This window comes from Molothrus ater, chromosome 26 (assembly GCF_012460135.2).
Source record: "Molothrus ater isolate BHLD 08-10-18 breed brown headed cowbird chromosome 26, BPBGC_Mater_1.1, whole genome shotgun sequence".
In the NCBI taxonomy this organism is placed as follows: Eukaryota; Metazoa; Chordata; class Aves; order Passeriformes; family Icteridae; genus Molothrus; species Molothrus ater.
In genome coordinates, this window is record NC_050503.2 from 576,478 (window position 1) to 602,631 (window position 26,154).

Below are 26,154 nucleotides of genomic sequence, written 5' to 3' on the forward strand. Positions count from 1 at the left end.
GTTAAGAGAGAAACAGAAACAGTCCCTTAGGGATGAGCAAATAAAGGGCACAGGGTGGGATGAGAATCACATCCCCACTGACAGATCTTCATCACACACATCAGGGCAGGGACAGAACACTGAATACAAACAAGCAGAATAAAAAGTCAGAGCTGCTTTGGATAACCCTGACACTTCCAGCTCACCATCATCATCCCCAGCATGCAACACCTCACTTGCCTGCCTGCAAAATTCAAGCTCTGCACAGCTCCCTCCAACAGGACAACAGCCTAAACTTTCCATGGTCCAGCAGCACCATGCAGTGCACAGATATCACCCCATGCCGTGGTGGCACCATTTCTGAGGGCACTACATGCAAGCAACTTCACACTCCAGAAGCCTCCAAGACCACTGCATGGCGTTTCGGTTTGTAATCTTGGTCCCCCCACCAGATCTAGATACAACAAGAACAAGTGTTTGAGACTGCAACAAAAACACCTCCCATGTCACAATCACCTTCCTGTACAAGAGCCACAGGCTTGTCCCTTGGATAAATCCCACAAACCAGCAGTTCTGGTCTGTCACAGTCGGCTCAAGAAACCTGAGTTTAAACGAGACAGAAAGTTAAAGACTGCCAGTTTATGAAAAGTCCATCACAAACCCTAAGCTTACATCACGGCGGAAAGCAGCTGCTGCTCCAGCACAGGACTGCAGCAACTTCTTCAGCTGCGCTGTGACACCGAGCTCATTCTCTTGGGAAATCTCTGCACGCGAGGCAGCGTGTCTGTGTGCTCGGGAGGCAAAACAGGCACCAGAACGCTCCCAAACATGTGAAAAAAAAGGTCCGGGAGCCCAGAGGCAAAGGAGACTTTTCCTAATCACTGCTTATACTCAGGGAAGAAGAATCTAACGAATAAACAGCGCTTCTCAAACCTCCGGCACTTCTGTCCCTGGTGATGTTTGTACGCCACAGCCCCGGCGCTCCTGGGGGACAGTTGCAGCCCGGCCCAGGCCCGCCCGCCCAGCCCAGCCCAGCCCGGCCCGGCCCGGCCCGGCAGAGCCGCGGCTCAGGCGCGGGGGCCCCGCACAGCGAAAACGGCGCGGTCCGTACCGGCGGCAGCGTCTCGCACGGGGCCCGTGCGGGCAGCGGGGCCGGTGGCAGCCGCTCCGGGGGAGAGGCCCCGAAATCTGCAGCGCGGCTCCGGCTCCCAAGCACGAGCGGCGCCGCACACCGGGGCCACCCCTCGGCGGGGACACCGGGAGAGCTGTCAGGGCTCCCGGGCCCGCCCGCCTCGGCCCGGCCCCGCCGGGACGCCGCTCCCGAGGCCGCAGCCCCGCGCCGGAGCGCTGCCCGGGCCGGTGGGCGCGGCGCGGGGCGTGGGGCCGGCCCGGCCGCCGCCCCCCCCGTCCGGTACCTGCGCTCCCGGCGCCCGCGGCCCCTCAGCGCGGCGCGCGCCGCCCCAGCGCCGGCTGCGGCGGCCGCCGGGCCCCGCCCCCCAGCGCCCGCCCGCCAATCCCCGCCCGTACCGCGCTGACGCAGCTCCCGAGCGTCCAATGGACTGCGGGTAACCCGCCAGCGTCGCAACGCGACCCCGCTGGCAACGGCCGGCGGCCAATAGCGGCCCTGCGGCCAAGCCCCGCCCTTCCTCAGCCCCGCCCCGACACCCGGACCCCGGCCTCCCGCCCTTCGCCTCTTGCCCCGCCCCCAGCCCAGGGCCCGCCCCGCGCTGCCCCCGCCCCCAGCACCGGAACAGAGGGATACCGGGACAGAGGGACACCGGGACACCGGGACAGAGGGACACCGGGACCGCGGGACACCGCCCGGCGCGGCGCCCTGCGGCAGTGCAAAGCCCCGGGGATAGCGGGAACGCCGTCTTGCCGCTACCGGGGGCGCTGGCAGGGGCATCCCCGCCCCACCCCGCGCTCTGGCTCCGGACCCCCCCCCCAGCTTATTCTACAGTTGTGTCTGGAACAGAACTTAACACAGACGGTATGATTTGGCAATCTTTATATCCACAATACATCACAACCATGCACAAAATTCGAGTGGTGTGTTTATTTACAAAAGTGAATTGCACTTAACACATGAACCAGGAATAAAAGTAAATGAAAGGAACCTCTCTTCTGGGTTGCATAAAGGCCCACTACTATTTATAGCCTACAAAGCCTGATAGTCAACACTACCATGCATTATCTGATCAGTGTAAAATAGGAATTGCTGTTATTTATTGAAACAGTGCAGTCCTGGAGATACTCATTCCATGGAAACATTCCATAAATCACCGACTTCATTTAAGAGTCTGCAAGTAAAGAGAATCTACCCTTCAGTCCCCACTTACTGTGCTTTACTTAAGGGCAGTTAGTCTTAACCTCCAATTGTCTGATTTTCCTTAGCTGAAATTCAAGCCCCTACCTTCAACACTGTTCTAGTTTTTTATGGAGGAAAAAAATCTTCCCTAGATGACTGAGCCACTTCACTGGGATCTTCTTTTCTTCTACGGAGTCCAGAACCTCTAAGCAAGTTCTTCCTTCTGCTTGGAAGGGAATGAGCACCAAGCCTCAGCAAGACTCAACCAGAAACAGATCTCACCCCCACCTTGTGGAGCAGTACAGCACACAGGGATCAAAGCACCAGGAGCAAAAATACCTCCTGTACAATTTTCCAACAGCTCGTGTTAAGTAACTGGTTCAAATAACACAACCCATACCACGCCCAGCCAAGAGCTCTGTGTTCACACAAGAGGTCAGCAGGCAGTCACAGAACAGCACCCAAATGGGGGCATCTCTGGCCCCACAGAGGTGGCCTCTACAGCACACACTGAAATCTTTTTAACTAAGTAGCAAGCAGTAACTCAACAACTGAATTTTTACTTTTATACAAATATGGAGCTTTAAAGGAACCAACCTTTCCTAGGAACCAAACCTCCTTGTTCTGCGCAGGCTCCAGTGAAGATCCCAGACTAACTTCCCTGCCTGGAAGCACTGACTTTGCAGGAAAAGAGGCTGGATTGATCTGATCTACCCAAGGAATTTATTTTACCAATTCACTGTTTGTGTGCTCAGGACCAAGTCACTTTTATGTATGCATTTTGGCCTTCACCCTCCCCATCAGTAAGAGTAGAGGCAGCACGACAGACTCCTGCCTAATTCTGCATTAAAGGAGCTGTTCTAGACAGCAACAGGAGCCTCTGATGGTTGTGTTATGACACAGGTGGCAGTACTCAGGGCTTTGTAGTGTTTTCAATAGTTAAATGAAACTCAGCTTCAACATCCAAGTAAAGCAAGCAAAGCACACATTCCTTCTTCTCACAGGCAGCTTTCCTGTTATCAGGAATTTTACAAAAGCCAAACTTAGCCCTCAAATCCCTTGGGGCAGATGGAAGAGAGCTGTAACCTTTTTTTTTTTCCTGACAGTAATACTGAGAGACACACAGCCATCAAGGCTGTGGGATGAAGCAGTCGAGGTTACATGTAGTCTGTAATTTCCACATCAGGAAAGCATGCTTAAGGAGTCTGGGCTACTGCAGAGCTTCTCTGAATGTCAGACAGCTCTTCCAGCACTTCCAGCTTCCTCAGGATTCCTCCAAGTCTTCCCCTCAGTAATTCCAGCACAGGAGTGGGCTGGGTTGTGGATGCAGTTTCTAAGGAGCACACAATGCTTCATCAGGACACCAGGAACCCCGGATCACAAGCCTTGTCCCCAGTCTGTGCACAGGAAGATGGCCTAATCAGGCAGAACTGATCCAATGTCCTTTTTCTATTATCACAAACAGCCTTCTGCTTAGTCTGGGCAGGAGCACCTCACACCCACAGAAGGGCTGTGGCTCTGCCTGGAGAGCAGCACAGCAGCCTGGAGAAGAGCCTTGTCTCATAGCGAGGGACCGCAGCAGACGAAAACGCCCAGCCCATTCCCAGTGCTCTCAGGAGCTACACGGGTGCACGTGTGCACACACCAACTCCCCCTGCACGCCCCAGCAAAGGGCAGGAGGCCCCTCCCTGTCACAACACAACAGAATGGTCCAAGGTCCACCAGTGCTGAGGGGCTTGGACAATGGAGTTGTTCAAGAGCTCTTCAATACCCATAAATTTAACTGCACTTAAGCCCTAGACACTGACCTTTCACTGGGACTCTGCAGCAAAGTTTAAAGCCTTCCACAAAGTCAAAGACTAAGGAAAATCTTTGAAGAGACAAGCAAGTGACTAAACTGTTTCTTGGCTTCTCACACCAGGCCAGACTGATTCTAAAAACTTCATGTTAAGAGCAGGACTTGCAGAGTAAGCATGTTAATACATCACGCTGAACTAATAAGTCTTAACAGTACAATTTCTCCTCATGCTGTCCAGCTGATTTCTTTATATAAAGTTTGTTCAAAAATTAAGGAGCCCAGCTCCACTAGTGTCCACTTGTTCTCAAATGAAATATTTTCAGTATTTCAGAATTTTCCATTCTCTCAATGCCAGCTGTCTGAACACTGACTGCACTTCATGTTCTGGTCTTGGACCACCAAAAAGGAGATATCCCAGTTCCTACCTTCTCTCAACAGAATGCTAGTGAAGCAAATACCAAGTGTGGAAAGTGCTTCCTGAACTGGAACTCCCTTAGGACAGAGCCCTGTGATGCCTACCAAGGAATTCATACCCTCATTCAATGGGATCAGGCTGCAAGCATGCACCCTTGAACCTTGAATGGAACCTCTAAACAAAGCTGAAGAGTGAAAGTGCCAGCACCACGCGCATCCTGTGCTGTGAGCTGGAGCCCTCTCAGTGCATACAGTACAAAATTAAAGGCATTGGTCTGGAAATCTTATAAAAGAAAAGCCATCAGAGTTAACTGCCCTTAATTTTATTACGTAACCAGACAGAACAGTTGAGACTGGAATGTCAGATTTCCTCTTCAAGCACAATTCACAGTTTCATATTTGCTTTGTATCAGTAAAGAAAAACCAACTCACTAATATGCAGCTGGGATTCATCCAGTGAGGTACAGGCTCAGAATACAGAGCAAAAACTCACTGCAAATGGCGCCACAAGCCTTCAGGGAGCAGCAGGTGCTTTCCAGCTCTTCCTTTAGATCATTTCACCCAGTATTTGCCATCAGAACATTCAGCAGATACCGGAGGGGATACAAGTGTGCAAGAGCTAGTGAGTGATGAAAAGCCATCAGAGATTTGCACGAGCAAGCAAGAGACTGACTACACAAAGTTGTGGTAACATTCTTCCCATTCAGCACAGCGAAGAATTATAGTAGTTAGCCCTGCTGATGACAAATCTGTTACATCAGTGAAGTACAATCATTTAAGAATTACAGTCTGCAGTTCAGTAAAATGGTAAGAAGAAAACAACAGATTAGTAGTTATTATGTGAAATCCTAATATTATGCATTTTAGTAGAGGTCAATAGTGAAAGATCATGAAGAGGAAGTTCCAGATACTATGGATCTGCAGAAGTTTTACAAAATGTATAAAGTATTGTGTTTCTCTACAACAACCAAAACCCTTACAAGTGCAGGTATATATGTGACATGAAAATATTGCCTCACTCACTCAGACAGGGGCAGGAGAGATCTAGAGAAAAAGCAGCATGCAAAAAAAAAACCCTGGAACTAGCGCAGATCCTGCTTTCAGACACTGACCTACAGTACAAAAAGAAGCCTACTTGTACAGGCTGCAAAAGGTTTCTGAAATCAATATGCTGGCACTTACTGTACAATAATGTTAACTGATTAACATAAGCCATGAATAAATATTACGCCACTTCATAAAGCCTGCACAGGCATTCATGGTGGCAGAGAAAGCAATGCAGACATATTTCATTGTTCCCAAATAAACAAGAATAGAGAAAGATTTCCCAAGCAGGAAACAGTAAACTACACAGCTAGACTAACTGTATTAGGGGTAATTACAGAATAAGTAATGTTATTTTCAACAGCTTTCTTATGTGTGTGCAGCCACTAAAATCCTCACTGTGAGACTTCATCAGGACAGAAAACAGAGCATTTGGCAGGATAGCTAGTTTAATTTCTCCCCCATGTTTACAGAAACACAAGAAAAAGAGATATCTGACTATGGGAGGAAAAAACCTTGTCACCTAAATATAGTTATTTCTTCAACTGGTAGAGTCAAGTCCCATTGTTCCCCTCCCAGAAAATAACAACAACAACAAAACCAAACTGAAAAAATCCTAGCAAAACCAAAACAAGCCTATTTGATAAGAGTGTTTCATGGGATAATATCCAGCAGCAGATTTTCCAACACAAACATGTCTATCAGATCAGTGACTACATTTCAAGCCCAGAAGTCACCACATGGAAGGGGTTTCAGAGGCAGGAGGATGTTAGCCCTACAATTAAAGCTCTAATATGACAGGGGAGATTTGGGAATGGAATAAAGGAGGGAGGAGGGAGTCACTGAATCACAGGAGATAGGAAGTGCACACAAGTTTCTAAATGAAGCACAGACAAAGTGGAGGGCACAAGAGTCATCTAGAGAAGGTCACAGGTTCTGACAGCACTGGAGTTTGTTGGATTTCTGTCCGTCAGTGGTTGGCGGGACGCTGATATCCACGACGTTGTTGCCAGGGGACTCATCGTGCGCAGACCGGTCGGCGATTTGCTTCTGCGACACGATGCGGTAGATTTCTGCAAGGACAGCACACGGTAAGAACATGCCAGAACCCAAGAAGGAGAAGATTTTAACTTGAGGGCTCTGAAAGGGAATCTAGGCTAATCAGATGTGGTGTGTAACGTCTGGCTGGCATTCCAGTTCTGGAATGAATACACCAGCTCTGTCTGGAAAAGTTATTAAGACGAGAGTCCTCATTGCCTTCCACAATAGCACTTCCTATCCTGTTCTTTTTCAATGACTCCATGAAAATGGGGATTATTAAAGGGGTTTTAAATGGGAAAGGAGTAAGAATGCTCATTTCTAAAACAGGGAATCATTGTCTTTGTGATTAAAAAAAAAGTGAGCAGCATACTCTAGAAACACCAATCACCAGGGTGCTGGAAACCTCTGCAGCAGCAACAGGTTACCCGACACCCACCTCCACTCCTGGCAACCTCCTGCCACCAAGTAACAGCAATGCTCCTCTCTGCAACACATCAGTTTTCCTACCTATGACAGTAAAAGCTGCATGGGTCCATAAAGCCCCAGACTTCTCCAAATGAATTTATTTGATTCAAACTAACTTCATGTTTGAAAGCATACAGATCCACAAAGCTGTAATCACTGAAGACAGACTGCCAACTCAAAAGCTTTCACAAACCAACTGTTTCAACTGCATACTTAGCAGAAGTCTTGTAAGTGGAAAGGTTTGTAAGTTAAATTATTTCATTGACTATAAGCCCTTGTTCCAACTTCCCTCCATTGTGAAACAGGAAAAGGGCAAGTACTTCCCTGCAAGTCTGTGGTAAATATTATGGTCACATTCATACAGCCACAACCCCAAAACAGCAACACCCAAAGCCTTTAGTAAGGATTAAACTTCACAGAGGACCGTGCAGGGTTTTTTTTATGGGGATTTTTGGTTCGGTTTCTTTGGTGGTTTTTTGGGGCTTTTTTAAGAATCTGCACAACATATATTTATGTTGTTTAAAATTAAAACCTCTAACTCAAGGCCAATCTTGTTGCCACTGGCTACCTACAGATCTTTGCTAAAGGGAGGAGGAGGGCTGTTCAGAGGCTGTCACACCTTTTTCTTTCCTGCTCAGTACTGTATTTGAATTTCAGCTGTTTAGAGTGGTTGCCAAGCCCCCTTTGCTTTGGGGTAGCATCTCTTTGGGGTGTTTTGTGGGTTTTTTTTTCTTACAGTTGTTAGTGATTCCTCAAACAAGTGGCCAGTAATGAAACTCCTGTCCTGCTGTTCCCATTCTCTTCCCTCCACCTGAGTCCCCTGTGGTGGTTCCCAACTCACTACTCTACACAGCACATTCTCCTAGGTTCCTTCTCTCTTAGAAGGATGATTCTCCCCCAGGTGTAATTACTTTAGGAATAGCCTTTTCAGGACTTCTCAGTCTTATTATCCATGTGCCTATGCTACCTGACCAGACAATCTCAACACTTTTGGGAGCCCAGGATGCTGTGAGAGAGAGGGGTTTGAGTTCAGTTTGCCTGGGCCTGACCTCAGCTTGAGGTGTTACAGCACTGTGGCACTCCTAGAGTGGCCTGAGGCCAGCATCTCTAACCAGGGTCAGTCTCAGGACAACACTGCAAGGGAAGGCAGGATGGATGGTGACCACTGAGCTACACTCAGAACACTAAAATAAAAAATACTCTCTCAAAGTGCCAGGGAAGTTGCTTCAAATCCAGCCAAATGTCCCAGATCAGCCACAAATCTGCTACACAGTGTGAGATCAGCCCAGCTCCAGCTCTGGGCAGTCGGCTCTGCCTCACACTCCAGATGCTTCACTAGTGGCTCTTTAATAACACAGATCTGCTGGGCACCAAATGCAGCCCATTCCTCATCTGTCAGGCTTTTACCTATAGAGGCAGCTTGGCTACCCTTTATTTCCTGTCCACCTCTTCTTGGGCACCTTGGAGTCAGAGTTGGGGTTGCTCAGTCTGGAGAAGAAAAGGCTCTGGGAAGATCTTAATGCAGACTACCAACAATTACAGTCCCCAAAGAGAGCTGGAGAGGGACTTTGGACAAGGGCCTGGAGGTACAGAACAAGGGGGAATGGCTTCCCACTGCCAGAGGGCAGGGTTAGATGGGATAGTGGGAAGAAATTCTTGGCTGTGAGGGTGGTGAGGCCCTGGCACAGGTTGCCCAGAGCAGCTGTGGCTGCCCCTGGATCCCTGGAAGTGCCCAAGGCCAGGCTGGACAGGGCTGGGAGCAGACTGGGAGAGTGGGAGGTGTCCCTGCCCATGGCTCACTGTCAACTTGATATCCTCCAGAATCCCCAGGTCCATCTCTGCAGAAGATGCTGCTGGTGCAGTGCAGTCACCACCTTTGCTATCAGCTGAGAATAAGAGTTCAGTAGTCTGAAAATGGTACCAGCCTGCATTGGTGCAAGAGAAGATACTGCAACATTTAACTTCCAGTATGACTGAGGCTTCACTGCTGAGATTTTGTGCAGGCACAGAAGTACAGTTACTAGTCCCTTTACAACAGTGCTATTGCAATAGCTTGCACTTATGGAACATCAGGAGACAGAAACCCTCACCTGGGACAGAAAGGAGTGTATGGGATGGGAGGCATAACACAAAGGTGAGATTAGAAAGTTTGCAAAGCAACGATTGTTCCCACCACTCATTTCCAAAACATTCCAGAAAACTACAGAGTATGCCCATGAAGAGGATCCACCACCTCAGCTGCTCCTCTGAATCCATAACAAACCATACCTGTAAGGATGTTCTTGAAGGCTTCTTCTACATTTGTAGAGTCCAGAGCAGATGTTTCAATAAAAGATAAGTTATTTTTTTCTGTAATAAACAAGAAGTGGTTCAGTTAAAAAATTTAATGACACTTTATGTCGCATTTACTTTGAGGTTTTTTAACTTTTATTTTAGGCCAAACCAGCCAGGGCACAGTAATCTTTTTTCTTTTCCTTGTTGCACAAGGAACACCTTGGTGCTGCAGTTCAGCAACATTTCCTTTGCCCAAAGTGCAAGAACATTTTCCCTACTGCAGCCCTTGCTCAGTCAAACAGCACAAAATACCATTCTCTTCTGGCTACAGATCACACCCAGAGGTACCTTGAGCAAGAGCCCCAGCAAAAGCACATCAGCTGCTACAGAGACACAATTCTCCTCTGCAATGCCAAGATCAAAAGACCTATACTTTCCTAATCAGACCCCACTTCCAAGTAACAATGACCCCCTGAAACAGTCTATTTTTCTTCTTTCCTCTTACAATGCAATTGTAAAAAATTATTATTTAAAAAAGAAAGTGATTAACACTCAAATATCATACCTAGAATGGTTCTGTATCACCTGCCCAGGAACAGGCAAATTTCAGTAATGGAGCTTAAACAGCAACAATCAGAGAATCACTAGCAATTTAAAACAGCCTTAGGAGGAAGTCCAGGGTTAAAAAGTAAGAAGCTGAACCAGGTGACCGAAGTAATAGACTGTCTGGGGCACCCACCAACTTGTTTTGCTTCTTTTACATAAATGTCACTTCTCCTCCATCTGAAAATTTAAAGTGGCTTTATTACCCTCAGGGTACTTGCTTACCAGCAAACTTCAGAAAGTGTGTATAAGCAAGCCTTGGTAATATTTCTAGAGGTATTTTAGAAGTTGTACATTTACATTCCACCTCCAAGCTTGACAGCCACACAAAAGCTGAATGTCCCCAGGCCTTTCAGGACAAAAGAATATCTGACCAGTGCTCTGCCAGGTAAGGAAGAGAGAAGGAATGAAGTGGCAGCATCTTACATAACTCACTTGACTTCTCCCAACAAATGATGATTTTCAAACCTGATGATCGCTGCATTTAAGTGAGACTAGATGACAACATTACAGGCATCAGTGCTCTAGAGCAGCAACCACCCCATCTAAGAGAAGGTTCAGCATTCATTTGTAGCTGTCCACATTGATATCTACTCAGCAGAAGCAGGTCTCTAGGAAGGGGGGATGGACATTTTACATTGTGATTTTTTTTATTTTTATTGTGATATTCTCTCTTCTAAATACTGCTTACTGTTTCTAGCCTTGTTAGAAGAAGTGTTTATTCTTCAGCTATCAGGCAGCTCAAGGACAGTGTTTCAAAAACATGTACTACCACTAGATTTAAAAAACAACAGAAAACCGCAAACTAAAAATGGCAAAGAGAATTCTCCAAAAAAACCAAACCAACCGCACATGCTAGTTAATAAGTCAAGATATTTCAATATAAAAAACCAAAAAACAACAAAACATCTTAAATGCCTTTTTTAGGGTCCAAACTAAAAAAGGGAGTTGAGGTGGGAGTTGAGCCCTGGACAAAGGGTGTGATCCCAGCAGCCCCACCCATCCATACCTGCGAAGGCCCGGGCCTCGTCGGTGGGCACGGCCCGCAGGTGGCGCAGGTCGCTCTTGTTGCCCACCAGCATGATCACGATGTTGTTGTCGGCGTGGTCCCGCAGCTCCTTCAGCCAGCGCTCCACATTCTCGTAGGTGAGGTGTTTGGCAATGTCATAGACGAGCAGAGCCCCGACAGCACCGCGGTAATATCTGAAAGCAGGAGGCACAGCCCTTCAACAACAGCTCTGTCCCAGGCACACCAGCACACGGGCCATCCCGCTCCTCCATAATGCGCTCCCAGGCAGAAAAAGTTGTGCTGATGCAGATACTGTTGTTGGAGTGGTTTTGAAGCCTGAGACCAAGTTCCAAATGCAGGGCCTTTTTCTAATAGCATTTCTAAAAGAATCCAGTATGTGTACCAAAATGCTGGAGAGCCTCCAGAAACCAGGACTGAAAATGTCCTGTCTGCTCCAGCTGTGTATAGGAAAACTCACCATTGCAGAATCGGTGCAGCTGGGAGGTTTTTGTGAAGTTACAACCTAACTTTCTCGAGGAAAACAGCCCTTTATAAAATGTCAGTATTTGTTCCTGATCCTTCAACTATCTCCTGTCCCTCCTACAAATTAAAGAGGGGACTCTGGACTATATTGTCACTATCCACCAGCCTCTAATCCAGGAACAGGGTTTGCCTCCTCAGCACAGGTTTGGGCCCATTTCAACACAAGCCAAGGGCTCAGCTCAGCACAAGCCAATCTGTATCAGCAATCCTTTAACATCCAGTATCTCTCTTCCACACAATCCTACCATTTCTCCTCAGTTCTGCCAGCACCTGTCTGACATGTTGTTGAACTGAGTCAGGGCACCAAGTCAGCAGAAATCATTCTCTTTTCCCTGATGTTTGGCATTCTGCTGGCCGAGCAGGCTGAACTGGCTGAGTGATGTGTCAAGCAGCAGTTAGTGCCAGCACAAAGGAGAGGCAGCTGCACTAACTCCCAGCAGTAAAACCTGTTGTTGTTGACCCAGACTAGACTAGAAGATTTTACAGCAAGAGCAAGGGTCACAAAAAAATTTCTGGAAGTCACACTAACAATTCCAGAAAATATGCAATTTGAAATTGTCACATCTGCTTTTGCATCCCTTTCCCTATAGACTGCTCCCTTTGGGCTTCAGGGTCACCTGGTTTTCTCCCATCTTGACAAAATTCCTTTTACCTTGAGTTTAATGGGTCAATCTGTTCGTGACTCAGAAACATGTTTTTACCTTTAAAAACTGATACACATCTGTAACATAACAAAAAAATCAACTCACTGATCAAAAAATGCTCTGGAGAACCAGGCCTGACCAAAGGATTTGCTTTTTGTCCTCTGCAGGATACTTTTGCCACCATAGAAATAGGTACAGCTCAAACCACCCTGCGGATTACCAAGGTGCCACAGGTGAAAAAGCTTCTCACCTCCAGGGATTGTGCCTAATGTTGCACAGCCAGCACTATCATTGTTGCCTTCCTACTTCCTGGCTATTAAGTGTCTGCACTCATGTACCTAATTTTCAGGGCTGTGACTAATTCAAAGTCATTGAGATTTCAAAGGACTTTGTGGCTGCAGGTTTTCCTAAAAATACCCTCGATCTCAAGACTGAGGAGGCAATTGAGACAGAAGCCATGGGTGTTACAGTAAGCCACCATACCTAGACCAAAACTTGATACCAACAGTGCCCAGCTTCCATCTGAAATGACACTCACTCCACATAATGAATGCAGCACATTCAGCACAGACAAAAAACTAAACCCCAAAACTCAAACAGAATTTCCCACAGTTTTGATTTAAGCTGTCATTTGTTTCCGTAACCGTAACATGAGAACCTAAAAAGTACTTTCATTATAGTAATCAAGGGAACACAAAAGTATTTGCTACATTATGACTTGGATCTACACTGAAGTCTGTCACAATGACGTTGTCATGTGTGCCAAATATGTTTCACTCTCTACCCATACATTTATCTGCAGCATCTCTCCTGCAACTCTGTTGAGCAAAGACAGAGTACTCACGCTGAGGTAATGGCGCGGTATCGCTCCTGGCCTGCGGTATCCCAGATCTGGGCTTTTATCGTCTTCCCATCCACCTGGATGCTCCTGGTGGCAAATTCCACCCCAATGGTGCTCTTACTTTCCAGATTGAACTCATTGCGTGTGAAACGTGACAGAAGATTACTTTTCCCAACTCCAGAGTCTCCAATCAACACAACTGAAAGCAGAGACATTATTTTCACAATTAATTTCTCATACCAGCTCCAAGTCCAGGCTGCAGTGTGGCCTGGCAGGCAGCATCCACCAGAAATGCAGTCAGATAACACAGGAGAGACAACATAGACAACATCACAGTCTTTACTATGCACACCTTGCTTCTCCAACCCTAGAAGAGCCCCAAGCTGTTTTGTGGTGAGTAGCTGCCCGGTCCTCAGAGGTGAAAATGAGAAATTGCTACAGTGACTCTCAAAGTCAAACAGTGCTTTGGAAGCCCCAACCACTGCAGCAGGCAGAGGTAAGACATGCCCCTCACACACTCAACCTTTGGCACAGGAAGGCTGCAACCCACATTTTAAGAAACACTACAGGCAAGAACATGGCAACAGGCCACTTGTCTGCCCAACAAAAGCCTTTGTACAGTGTAAGTGTACTCTATTTTTATTAAAAAAATAAAAGACATGGTAAGTAAACAATCATTTGCAGTCCCTATTGGAGTCATATAGGGTGTTGTAATTCAATAATTTAATTAATAAATATGTTCACCACAAAAACGGGAAAACAGGAGATATTTGCTACTACAAAAAAGATACAAAGCAAAGCAGAACTTCATCCAACAAAACAAGTTGTAGTAGACTGCATGAGAAGTAAGAGATGAACTAGAAACCTCTGCCTCCACACATGGTGTTGCCATGATAACAGAAAAATGTAAGTGCAGAGAGATCTTCAGCGCACAAAACCCAGCTTTCCTGAAAGGAATTGTGAAAACAAAGGCACATCTTGAGGCAGGAGGTTCCCTCTACTTTTTTGCTTATAGATGAGAGCAAGAAACAACAGAGAGAAACAGCTGAAACAGCTGAGCCAAGCTCCCTTCCTCTCACAAACACTCTTATCACATACCCTTTGGAATTCAAGTGTCCTGGCTCAAGCAAAAAAGGAAGAAAGGCAGCCAGCCTCTGTGAGCTTCTTTAACCTTGGGAATATTTCCTACTCCAGTTCTAAGTACAGATTTGCTGATCTTCCTCATTCATTTGGTCTGCTTTTCCTACAGAAAAGCAGACACGGACAAAAAACAGTCCCAATTTCCCCCCAGCAACTACAGAAGAACCTTCTCATTGCACACTTCCAGAATGAGCTCACCAGTGTTTTCCCGGGCCAAGGATCATACTTGTCTTTTAGTGGTGCTACAGGTTTTCTCTGCTCAGGCCATTGTTTGAGGAGGGAGCTCTGGCAGTGCCCTGCTCCAGCTCGCTGCCATCCCAGCCCTGGAGCACATTCCCAGGCTGGTGCTGGACCCGGCTCTCTGCTGCGACAGCTCCCGAGCTGCACAGGGCCATTGTTGAAACGCTGGAGAGCCCCTGTGCAGCTCATCTGCCCGAGAGCACAGACAGACAATTGTGCTAGCACAGCTGAACAGGCAAAACACAACACAGGCAGGAATGGGCAGCCAGCACATCGTGGCAAGGCACCACAACTCCCCACCCGGGAGAACTTAAACCAGCTCCTCACAGTGCTCTGCCTTCCCTGGCAAACAGCCTAAACCACTTTTTAGGGTATGAGAACAGATAGATAAAAAAAGATTTTATTCCAAGTTCTAACTCTAGGATTTTGTCAGCTTTATTTTCCGGACAAACAGTTTTTCATCACTAATTCCATGGGACCTTCCAAGAACAGGCGGAGGTCACCCATCTTGCACAGGGACCTGGGGCTGGAGTAGGCTCTATCCTACAGCAAAGCCCTGGCCAGAACCAAAAGTAAGAATATCCACCACACAAGCTAGACCAGATTGGAAGACCCCTGAGGCTTCCAACTGTTTCTGAAGGGAGCTCTCTTCCCATGATTTTGCAGCTGGAGAAAGCATAGCCTTTCCACATTCTAGCCATCTCTCAGGCTCCGGCATTTTAAAAGTATCAATTTGGGGCATAAACCATGCAAATGGCTCTCAGGTCATTAACTCCATCTGTCACTGGAAGAAAATTCCAGGGGTCCTGTGCTCCTTTGGCTGGTTATTCACAGGCTCCCTTCACCGTGCTGCCCCACACTCCAGCAGAGCTTCTAGGAGAGCATTTTTCAGAAGTCAAAGAAGGCAACCAGATCCCAATTCAATAAAGAGCATTCCTAGAGTTTCCATGTGCTTCTTATTAATACCCAATCTTGAGCACTAAAAGGGCATTTTCACTTTCAGGAGAAAGATGCCAAGACTGGGGGCCCCACATGCAGAGAGAAGCTACAAATTTATTTTCTACAGGAGCTGAGCAAGGAGATACCTTCAGCATTCTGGACTAAGTGATTAGATCTTGGGAAAGTTTCTAAATTTGGTAACAGACCACCACACAGTATTGCCTGTTCAAATTCAGAAGTCATGACAGAGAAGGAAAGAGTTCCAAATGACAGCTTAAGAGTCTGAATACTCTCTAAACACATCTCACCAGAACCAAGGAACTCGCTCTCAAAATGCCCCTAAGGGCCACACTGGCGATGAAAAGATCCTGGAAGTGACATGAACCAATAACCAGCACCAGCCACCTTCAGCTGGCCCTAAGCACACAGACAAGCCTTGCATAGTGCCCTGTTTATATCCTGAATCCTGCTCCTTCAGTATTTCCTGGTTTTCTCTCTCCTCCAGCACCCCCTGCCACTGTGTGGGTTATGCATCACCACCACATTATCCATCCATCCATCAACTCAGTCACCACCCTCACTCTGCTTCCTGTGTCTACAACATCCAGAACTACAGCACAATCCCACCCCTGAACACCTGCCCTGTATATTGAGATCCTTGTACAAAACCAGCCAAAGTCAGGATGAAAATTCCAGTGCCATACATCACTAGTAAGAAAGGGGAAATAAACAGATCAAGTTTATGACAGAATTCTAAAAACACTCATTTATTAATCTGGGAAAAAGAATATATACTTTTGAGTATATAAGAAGATTAAGACTCCCTCTAGCAGAGACCATCTAATGAGAGTTTGTGATAAATCTGAAGTACATAAGGTTGCCAGATATTGGTGACTAATAGGATACACATTTGTTTTTAAAAACCTCAGCCTTAGCTACACAGAGACTAATCAGAGCAGTCTAAATTCCCACAAAAGTAAAGAAGCTCTTTTGCCCTATGGCTGATTTTTCCTGCCTTTTTCATGAGCCAGCACACATCTGCACAACCTCAGATTTAATTTTTAAAATAAACACTGATAATAGCTAATCTTGGGAGCAAAATTAATGTGCAGATCACATTTAATAGGTACAAGACTTCCAATATTTTTAACGGCTCTTCAAATGTCATGAATTCAATTCCAAATCAACGCACTCAAAACACATCCTGAAAAGTCCCTGCTTTTTCACCATTCCTGCTACAAAACTAACTGGGAATAGAGGCCAGAACTGCTGGCTTCACTTGGGTCACATCACTGAGCACAGCCACAAGCTCTTCGCAGCCTCACCACCCCACGCAGCCCTGCACACACAGCTCGGCTCCTTCCCCCGAAGAATGGTTCAGGCACTTTGGTGAAGAGTAATATTTTGTTGTAATCAATAAAATAAGCAGTTCTGTTGGGATGCACACAGAAAAAAGGGAAACTGGGAACAAAGAAGCATTAGGTCAGCAGAGCAGATCTGACTATAATCACTTACAATCCCAGACTGCTCCCAAACCTTAAGTTAGTCATTGCCTGCCACATGCTGTCCTTTGGAAATAGGTGGCAGGGGAAACAGTCAAGCCTTAAATTTAATAAAAATAAACCTTCCCAGACTTAAGATCCTCCTACATCATTATTTCTACCTCTAACTACTACACAGACTGACAGAACATAGTTCAAAAGTCATCTGTGTAGCTAAGAAGGGGCTAAACCACAAACCAAACAAAGTCCTGGACATCATTATAGCAACTGTCCTTGAGGTTTAATTCTACTATTGAAGGAGGCAAAAAGAAAAGTAGGAGAGTTGGTCCCACAGCAGAGCCCTCATCCCACTTGGTCCCATTTATATTATTTTTTGTCTAGTCCCAAAAAGCCTCAGAAGAAGGAAAAGATAAATAATCAAACCCACAAAGAAACCCTTCTCTATCTACTTTTTTTTTTTTAGAAATCCACACAACAACCCCTCCCAAAAGATGCACAGAAAAGGACAATTCTCTCACCCATTTTTATTAAGTGCTACAAAGTTTGCCAGCATCACCACAGCACAGATCCTGACCAAATGGCTTTAGGTTCAGTCTCATTCCAAATAACATTAAAAACGCATTTCAAAGCAAGTATTTTTAAGATGAATGCATTCTCCTTAGCTAATTGAATATTCAGAGAAAGAAAAAAATAAGTACAATTTTTAGGCTTTCAAGTTCCTGGCTATTAAACCACCTGGGAAACAGACTTCAGAAGGAAACTACTTTAGACTCAGACAGTTTAGTACATTTTTACAGGCTGGTTGTCTGCTTTATAGGCAAAGAAGAAATAAGGGCTTTTTTTCCCCATTGTCTTCAAGATCCAACCCACTGTAAAGCAAATAAAGCAAATTGGCAAATACATTTATATTTCCCACAGATGAGTAACTGTTCTTTTCTTTGCTCCACAAGTTCAGAATCACTGCTGCCCTTGTGAGCATCCAGGTACAAAGTCATGGAATGCCTGGGAAATTGTCACAGCAGCAAGTGACGCCCAGAGCCCTCACAGACCGCCACAGCACCGCTGGCACTGCCCTTCCCAAGAGTGAACTCTTGGGATGGAAATCAGGTTTCAGCCACTCTACCAACAGTAGATCTACTGCAAAACGGGCTAGGAAACCAAAGACGAGGGTGCTACACCCACCTGCACTGCTCCTCGGGCCTCACAGGCAGAGCTGTGGGCTGCTCCGGGAAATTGGTCAGCTTGACCCTCTGGACAGGCAGGAGGCCGGCCTGGGGAACACCCACGGGACAGAAACCCCGAAGCCATCCCACGGGATGACATCCTCCGGCTGTCCCCGGAGCCAGCGCAGGAGGAGCAGCACCGAGCCCTCACAAGAGCCCTGGCCAGCCCGACATGCCACAGGAAGGGGCAGGGCAGGCACGGCAAACACCCATCAGCACAGCCAGTTAACACCGCTCCGGTCCCAGGCTCCCAGTACCGGCGCTCAGCGGGGACCTGCGAAGGAGCCTCCACCGAAGCTGACGGTTTTGCAGCTCCGACTCGACACCAGGCGATCTCCAGACAACCACAGGCACGGCCGGGCACAGGCACAGCCCCGGCCCGCGGCCCGGCCGCTCCCCGCCGAGGCTCCGGTCGCCCCCGGGCATCGCAGCCGCCCAGCTGCTGGCGCACAGCCCACGCGGGCCGGGACGGGGCGGAGCGGGCAGGCCCTGGCGGCTCTCCCGCCGCTCCCCCGGCTCTGCCATGGCTCCAGACCAGGCCGGGGGCCCACAAGGCCGTCCCGCGCACCAAGGCCGCGGCGGACGCCCTGGGCCCGCGCGGCTCGCTGGTCCCGGCCGAGAGCGGCGCGGTGCGGCGGCCGTGGCCCTGCTGAGCACGTACCTTTGAACAGATAGTCGTACTCGTCGTCGCGGGTGCCCATGGCGATGGCGGCGCCGACCCTCTGCCTGCCCGGCACCGACCGCGGCCCAGCCGGGGAGGGGCGCTCCCGCACGGCCCAATCAGCGCCCGCCAGAGACCGCAGGAGGCGGGCACTGCGCCAGATCCATCAACGACAGCCAATAAATGACGGGAACTCCGCTGACTGGCGGGGAACGGTGCCCAATCGAAGAGAGGCAGCTGGGGAGGGGCGGTGCTTGGGTGCCCGAGCGGGGACCCTGAGAGACGGGGCGGGGCCGGGTGGAGGGGCGGGGTTTGTGTGAGGGCCGGGGCGGGGCTCCGGGGCGCGGAGCGGGGGCAGTCTGCTCGCGGCGGGGGTTGCACCGGGTGGGAGGCGGCCCTCAGGGCTATGGGGACCCTCCCGTTTTGAGCGGGATCGCTGGGAGAGAGGTTTCGCCCCGTTTGAGAGTGACCCCCGATCGCTGGGGCATGGCGTCAGCTCTGGGCGGGGGAGAGAACCGGCCCGGCCCGGGGGTCAGCGCAGCAGCGGAGCCGGGGAACACGGCGGGGGAGGCCTTCAGCAGCGCCCCAGGACGCGCGGCTGCCGCCCAGAGCCCCCGCCCCAGCCGCCTTGCTTCCCCCTCGGGCTGCTCCGTGCCCCGCTCAGCGCTCCCGGCCCCACCTTCCTGCTCAACACCAGCTGAAAGGCTGTTCTGGCACATACATGCCCTCACAGGGACACAATTGCTCGAGGAAAACATTTCCCCTTCTTTTTCCTGGCACGGCTCTAGGCAGTTTCCTGAGCGGAGTAGTGACGAAAGGCAGAGGCTGTGGCCACTCGGGCAGTGATGGCGGGACGCCCTTCGCCTCGGCTTTGCGGGCTCCAAGTGGGACATCCTTCATCCTTCACCTTCCCGACGGCAGAGCTACAGCAGCTCATCCTGGGAACGCTGTCCAGGCTGCAGGACCAGCCTCACGGAGCCACTTGGGAGCCCAAGGGTGTCCTGCTGCCCTGGTGGCCTCCTCCTCGTGACCCCATACAACCTATGCACACTTGTGTCCCATCACTGGACTGACACCTTTGGTTGTTGTTGGACAAACCCTGGCAGGGAAACTGCCGACTCCCTCCCCGCCTCTGTGATGTGCAGGGAAGTGGCTCTGCTCATCACACGTTTCTCTCTGTGCTGTGCTCCTCACGACAGGTCTGCCCTACTTCCCTGGAGGAATGTTTATCCAGCTAAAGGATTAGTGCATCTGCAGTATCACAAAGGGAGCAGCAGCAAGACTGAGACAATGGTGAGGAAAAAGCTCTGGCTTTGGACTTATTTTTGTTGGCTTTGGGTTATGCTCAAAGTGGGAGCGATGTCAGGGTGGGGACAGATTCAGACCCTCCAGGCTCTGTGGCTCTGAGCTGCTCTCAGCTTCCCCCAGACGTGAGCACCTTAGACAGGCAGGACCATGGTATCCAAGGGGTTCCATTTCCAAAAATAAGTGCTAATAAATTAGTGGGGACAGACAAAGGGGCAGCAGCCTCTGACAGCTTGGCTGGGTGACACCCAGGCTATCAGTGATCCAGGCTCTGAGAATGGGTGACAACCAACATGCTGCAAGCACACTACAATCCCACTGCCAAGGTACCTAGGTATCCCTGTTGCATATCAGGCAATTGAAGCAGCACAGAAGGAAAGCCAAAATTTCACGGAACCTGCAGTCTAGGAAAAATGCAGCTCCAGCCTAGCAATGGTTTGGGCCAGTTGTTCCTCTGTGACAGGCAGCAATTGCTGAAGGAGTGGGGAGGGAATCTTTTCTTAGGGGTTTTGATGTTCACATGCAGCATGGAGCATCAGGCTTTTAATCCTTCCGATGCCAAAGGGAGTTTTAACACCAGGATCTACAGGAAGGTGTTACTACTTTCTCCTGTTGATGCTGTTCCTGTTTTTGCAGGACCCCAGTGAAATGCCTTGGTGGGTGATGTGAGAGTCTGTCCGAATTTTCCCTCATCTGCCTCACAATCATCATTTGGGGACCACTGAAGAGAAGACCCCCTGTCTAAAATCTCTGGCTCCATAGGAGAAAGTCACATCCCATAAGGCCTGAGACCTGAGAGCATTGGTAAGTTATTGTTTTCACAGGTGTATTTACTATATGCTACACTGAGCCCAACGAGAAGAAGAAGGGGGCACTGTGCCCTTTTTGCAACAATAGCCTTGGAAGCTGTCCCACCTCTCAGCCTGGCTGGACTTCTCCTGAGTTCTGGGTGGTCCCCTGCAGAGGACCCCTCTCACTCGTTTGCCACCACCGTGACAGACAGACTGAGATGTGAGAAGCCTCTCCCTCAAAGACCAAGGATGAAACCCCCCTGTGAAAAGGCCCCTCTGCTCCTTCCAAGGACCGGGACTGAAACCCCCAACCCGGGGGTGGTGTGTGGGGGGAGGTAAGCTGACCAGAGCGAGATGGATGTCGCAGGTGTGAGCACTGGACCACGAAGACAATGGCTCTCACCTACCGCTGAGAACATAGATTGTGTGCACCCCTTTCCAAATACCTTCCTTTCCCCCAAAGATACAATATACTACCTTTGATTCGGTTTCAAGATCTACTCCCCTTCCCTCATCGAAAAAGAGTAGAATTGGAGTCCAGATGAACTGTGCCTCTGAGATCTCCCCAATGTAACAGGCGGATCCTCGACTGGACTGGACCAAAGGACTTCATCTCTACGTTTGGTAGCTATATCCCTCTCTCTCTCTCTCTCTCTCTCTCTCTCTCCCTCTTTTCTCTCTCTTCCTCTATCTTTTTCTCTCCCTTAATCCCTCTATTGCATTTTGCTGTGGTCATTCAATAAAGGTGTATTTGCTTTATCACTGCATATCCCCTGTGCCGTGTTGGTTCTTTTGCACCCTGAGATCAAATCCACGAATCATCACGAAACCCGTTCGTAAGGACGGATCGTGACAGGTGATGACTAGAGCACATCCAGGGGTGCTAAGCATCCAATGATCAACACTTAAATAGCATCAGGAGGAGCAAAGCTGGACATGTTGGGTGCAGAATCTCTTAGGAAGGGCTATTATCGCATGCTGAGTTTCTCACTGCTGATAATGCTGCAACCAGTGAGTGGCTGTGTGACAGGAGGGAGAGGAGGGTGACTCCTTGCTGGTCTGTGGAGGGGGCCTTTACTTCCCTGATTTGCTCTGCACAGTAGAAGTAAAACATCTTATTTTCATTATTACAAGTAACTTTTTTAGTTCTGAACTGAACACTTACGGAAGAAGGCCTAAAAAACCACTAAAGCTATTTTTTATCAGTTTGGATGGAAATCACTTTCTTCTTTTCTTCTTCTAACGCCTGGGAGTTCTTGCCATAAGTTCTAAAGAGCAATACATAATGGTGGTACCATTGTGAGTGCCATTCAGCTCCAAAATCCCCTGGGACAGGGTTTTAACATGGGCTGCAGGGAGTGGAGATGATGATTTGGTGTTAGAAGAGGGATGCTGTCTTGGGGCTGTGTAGGATTAAGCATGAGCCCGTAGTCCCCACGTTCTTCATATCCTGGAGTGCCCCCAGCTCGTGGTATGTTTTGCATTGGAGAACCAGTGTCATGTCACCAGAACCAGATATGTGTAACTGATGGGGTAATGCAATTGCAGAACCTTCCACATGTCCTCAAATTGGCCACAGGCCATAAAGCTTCCAGGGCAGTGGCCTGAGGTCCCACCTGGTCAGCAAACTGGTAAGGAAACTCCCCTGTCAGACCATTCAGATGCTGCTCTGGGGGTCCCACTGTCAGCAGACTGGCACTGCTGGGATCACAGCCCCTTTGCAGCAGGGGCTCCAGTGACCCCACAGGCCCCGTGGGAGTCCCTGTACACCCCCACAGTCCCCCAGTCAGAGCAGCTCCTCTCACCAGCTCGGCCCCAGGTTTCCCACAGCACAGTCCCAGACTCCAGTTCCTTTGTGGTGCAGGGACACAGAACAGCTCGAGCTGGTGCCCTGGGGGGGACCCTGGACAAAGCCCCCCCAGGCTGTGCCCATCCTGATGCTGATGTTTAGCCTGGCTCCTATTCCTGGCTCCTGCAGAGTGCCAGAGCCCTCACGTGGCTCCTTAGGGCCCCAAACCCTTGGTCAGGCAAAGGGTCAGTGTCAGATCCCAGCCCCTTGCTGGGGTCTCTGGCCATTCCCCCCACTCTGAGCACAACCTGCAGATGCTGCAGCTCCCTGAGCTGGGCACTGGAGCATCCCACAACAGACCTCCCTTTGTTTTAGTGGAGCACACCTGCTAATATATTGAAAGGAAAAAGAAAAAAACTTTCAAGGCTTTTGAGTACTGCCCTTATATACAATATTATCACAAGTAAAAAACATAACAGAATTAAGGCCAACAGGTTGAAGTACAACATAGACTCCTGTGCACAAATGCTTCACAAAATCACAAAGGATTCTCAGAAGTCAGTTATTTATCAACACATTGATCACAGATTCACAGAATCATTAAGGTTGAAAAAGACCTCTGAGACCACCAAGTCCAACCTATGATCGGGTACCCCCTTGTCCACTAGACCAGAGCACTGAGCACCACATCCAGTCTTTTCTTAAACACCTTCAGGAACAGTGACTCCAACACCTCTCTGGACAGCCCATTCCAGTGTCTAATCACCTTTTCTGTGAAGAAATTCTTCCTAATGTCCAACGTAAACTCCTCCTAGTGCAGCTTGAGACTGTCCTCTTATCCTGTTGCTGGCTGCCAGGTAGAAACTCCCACCTGGTTCTACCATCTTGTCAGGAAGTCGTGAAGAGCAAGAAGGTCCCCTCTGAACCTCATTTTCTCCAGGCTGAGCCCTCCCAGCCCCCTCATCTGCTCCTTATCAGACACTTGCTCCAGATCCTTCACCAGCTTTGTTGCTCTTCTCTGGACTCAGCACCAAAATGTCCTTTCTGAGTTGAGTGGCCCAGAACTGCACACAAAACTCAAAGTGCTGCCTTACCAGTGCTAAGTTCAGGAGAAGAATCACCTCCCTGGTCCTGCTGGCCACACCTTGGCTGGTACAGGCCAGGTGCTGTTGGCCTCCTTGGCCTGAACACTCCTGGGCTCGTGTTCAGCCGCTGTTGACCAGCACCCCCAGGCCCTTCTCTGCTGGGAGCTTTCCAGCCACTCTGCCCCAAACCTGCACAACTGCAGGGGATTATTGTGGCCAAAGTGTAGGACCTGGGAATTGGTCTTTTTGAGCCTCATGCTGTTGGTCTTGGCCCATCAATCCAGCCTGTGCAGATCCCTCTGCAAAGTCTTCCTACCCTCCAACAGATCAACACTCCCACCCATCTTGGTGTCATCTGTGATTTTACTCAGGGTGGGCTCAATCCCCTTATTCAGATCATCAGTAAATATACTGAACAGGACTGGGCTCAACACTGATCACTGGTCTCTACTAGTGAAAATAATTGAACAGATCATCTACTGGTTGTTTGATGTGAGAAGAGTGTATCCAATTTTTCTTACCTATAACTTTAACAGCAAAATAGGAACACAGTAAAACAGCACATGACCCCTCTTATCTAGATACTAGTTTGGATTTTCTAGAGAATACCTTATTTAAAATTCCATCTCCAGGCTGTATATCATGTACCTGTATTTCAGGGGATTGAGCTGATAACACTGAGCATACTTTGTTCTTTGAACCCTTTCTGAATATATATAACACACTGGGTCAATCTCCATCCAATAAGCTGGCCATAGCTGGGATATAAGATCCTGGCATAGCTGAGTGCCTTCCAAAGAGAATTTCTGTTCGTGTCAGGCTATGGCTTATCACAGAGTATTCTGAGTATCCCACAGAGACAAATGTAAGGCTTCTGGACATTTCAGATTAGTGTACATGCATATTTTCACTATCTTTTCTTTTAATGTTCTGTTAGTTCTCTCTGCTTCTCCTGAAGACTGTGAGTGATGTGGTATATGGAATTTTCTTTCTCTCCCTAAAGATTTGTACAGCTGATGGATTATATTTGCTGTAAAATGAGCACCTCAGTCTGTTTCAATAAGCTCTGGAACCCTGAGTATCAGGTATAAATTCCTTTAGGCAGGCATTTACTACTCCTCCCATGTTAGCCCTTCATGTTGGAAAGGCTCCTGCCCAGCCTGGCAGCTGATCTACCTTCACCAGCCAGCTCCTGTCCCCAGCTGGAGGTGAAGTGTCCGTAGGGTCTGTGCATCCACTGGAAAGGGCAGCAGGCCCATGGTAACCCTTCCACCTCTGAGCTTGGTCTGTTACATGAGAGCTTTGGGCAAGCTGCACAGCTATTAGTAATTTATTTTGCAGCAGCCTAAATTCCTGGAGCTGCCCACACTTTTTGTCCCTCCATGGGCTTTACCCTGAAACCATCTGACCACAGTTACTAAACATTTCTTTGGCAGACCAATTTTTCTCCAGCTGACCATATTCCATCATCATTTTGAGTTGCCTCCCACTTTTCCCATCTCTTTCCTTCTGTTGAGCCATCCTTCTCTTAGATAGTTTGAAATTCTGTCAAATTGGGCCTTTCACTCTCAACAACCATTAGACAGAGTCACAGTGCCCCATCGTCCCAGAGGCTGCCTAGCTGTGCCTTCACAGCTGCATCAGCTGGGCCATTGTAATGCTCTAGTGTGGGCTGGGCAAGGCACTCCAGCAGTTTCTGCAGGGAATTGTACAGCTTCTGGCAAACTGCGTATTTCTTCTCCATTGGATACTCTGCTGATGTGAAAAATCCCTGCTCTTTCCATAACATTCCTGCTGCATGACAAACACCAAAAGCATAGCAAATATCAAATGTATAGCTGTTAACTCAGTTCCCTCTTCCCAGATATGCAGCATGAGCCAAGGCTGCTCCCTGTGTGCTCCTCCTTGCTAGGAGTGGTTCAGCTTCTGTTACCTGTCCCTGGCATCCCCACGGGTGGTCTACCCAGACCATCACTGGCCTTGCAGGTAGCAGGATGAGCCCAGAACTAGATATTGGTTATGTGAGGGAACATCACTAAATGGAAATCCTCATCCCTTGCTCAGACTGGAGATGGGCTTCTCCACTGTCAGGTAGCGGCATTCGGCTCACTGGATTCAAGGGGTTGCATCTTTTTAAGAGTATCTGCTGTTAGGAGGATTTGTTGTGATAGAGCTGGGGTTGGATACTGTTTCAACACTATCTCCACCTCATGTGGGACATGGACTGTTGCAGGATGTCCCAGGGTGAGGGGGTGGCTTTTCTCTAATGTTGTTGCTGTTGCCACCACCGACTGATGACAGGCTGGTGCTCCCCCTGCAACTGGATCCAGATGAACTGAGGAATGTGCGACCAGTCTGGTAGGGTCCCACTTCCTATGTTACTACTCCAGTGGCCATTTCTTTATGCTCATGTGCACACATGCACACACACACACATATATGTATATATATTATTTTTTTCAGTAGCAAAAAATCTTTTCCTTTTCACTGAAGGGAAAATACAAAGCATTTTGAAT

The 26,154-nt window shown here is 48.5% G+C and overlaps 2 protein-coding genes and 1 long non-coding RNA gene across 4 annotated transcripts in view; 1 reads left to right on the forward strand and 2 right to left on the reverse strand.

The window, feature by feature from the left end:
* The window catches only part of MARCHF2 (membrane associated ring-CH-type finger 2), a 34,424-nt gene extending 32,965 nt beyond the window's left edge, over window positions 1-1,459 (reverse strand). The window contains exon 1 of one of the 2 annotated variants that reach the window (XM_036399346.2): window positions 1,395-1,459. The gene's annotated coding sequence lies outside the window, so the exon portion shown is untranslated. Of the gene's footprint in view, window positions 1-1,090; window positions 1,183-1,394 lie in introns of those variants that run through there. The other variant, XM_036399347.2, reaches the window with a different exon arrangement.
* Window positions 1,460-1,970: 511 nt separating this feature from the next.
* On the reverse strand, window positions 1,971-18,780 carry RAB11B (RAB11B, member RAS oncogene family). The gene is made up of 5 exons (XM_036399213.2): window positions 18,669-18,780; window positions 12,967-13,162; window positions 10,936-11,129; window positions 9,318-9,398; window positions 1,971-6,616 (listed from the first exon to the last, which is right to left on the reverse strand). Exons 1-5 carry the CDS (start codon window positions 18,706-18,708, stop codon window positions 6,471-6,473), a joined length of 657 nt encoding a protein of 218 aa, XP_036255106.1. The 5' UTR covers window positions 18,709-18,780; the 3' UTR covers window positions 1,971-6,470.
* A 321-nt stretch (window positions 18,781-19,101) lies between these two features.
* On the forward strand, window positions 19,102-21,519 carry LOC118697043 (uncharacterized). The gene is made up of 3 exons (XR_004981720.2): window positions 19,102-19,961; window positions 20,610-20,777; window positions 20,871-21,519. It is a non-coding gene; the product is annotated as an uncharacterized LOC118697043 (long non-coding RNA).
* The last annotated feature ends 4,635 nt before the right edge of the window (window positions 21,520-26,154 follow it).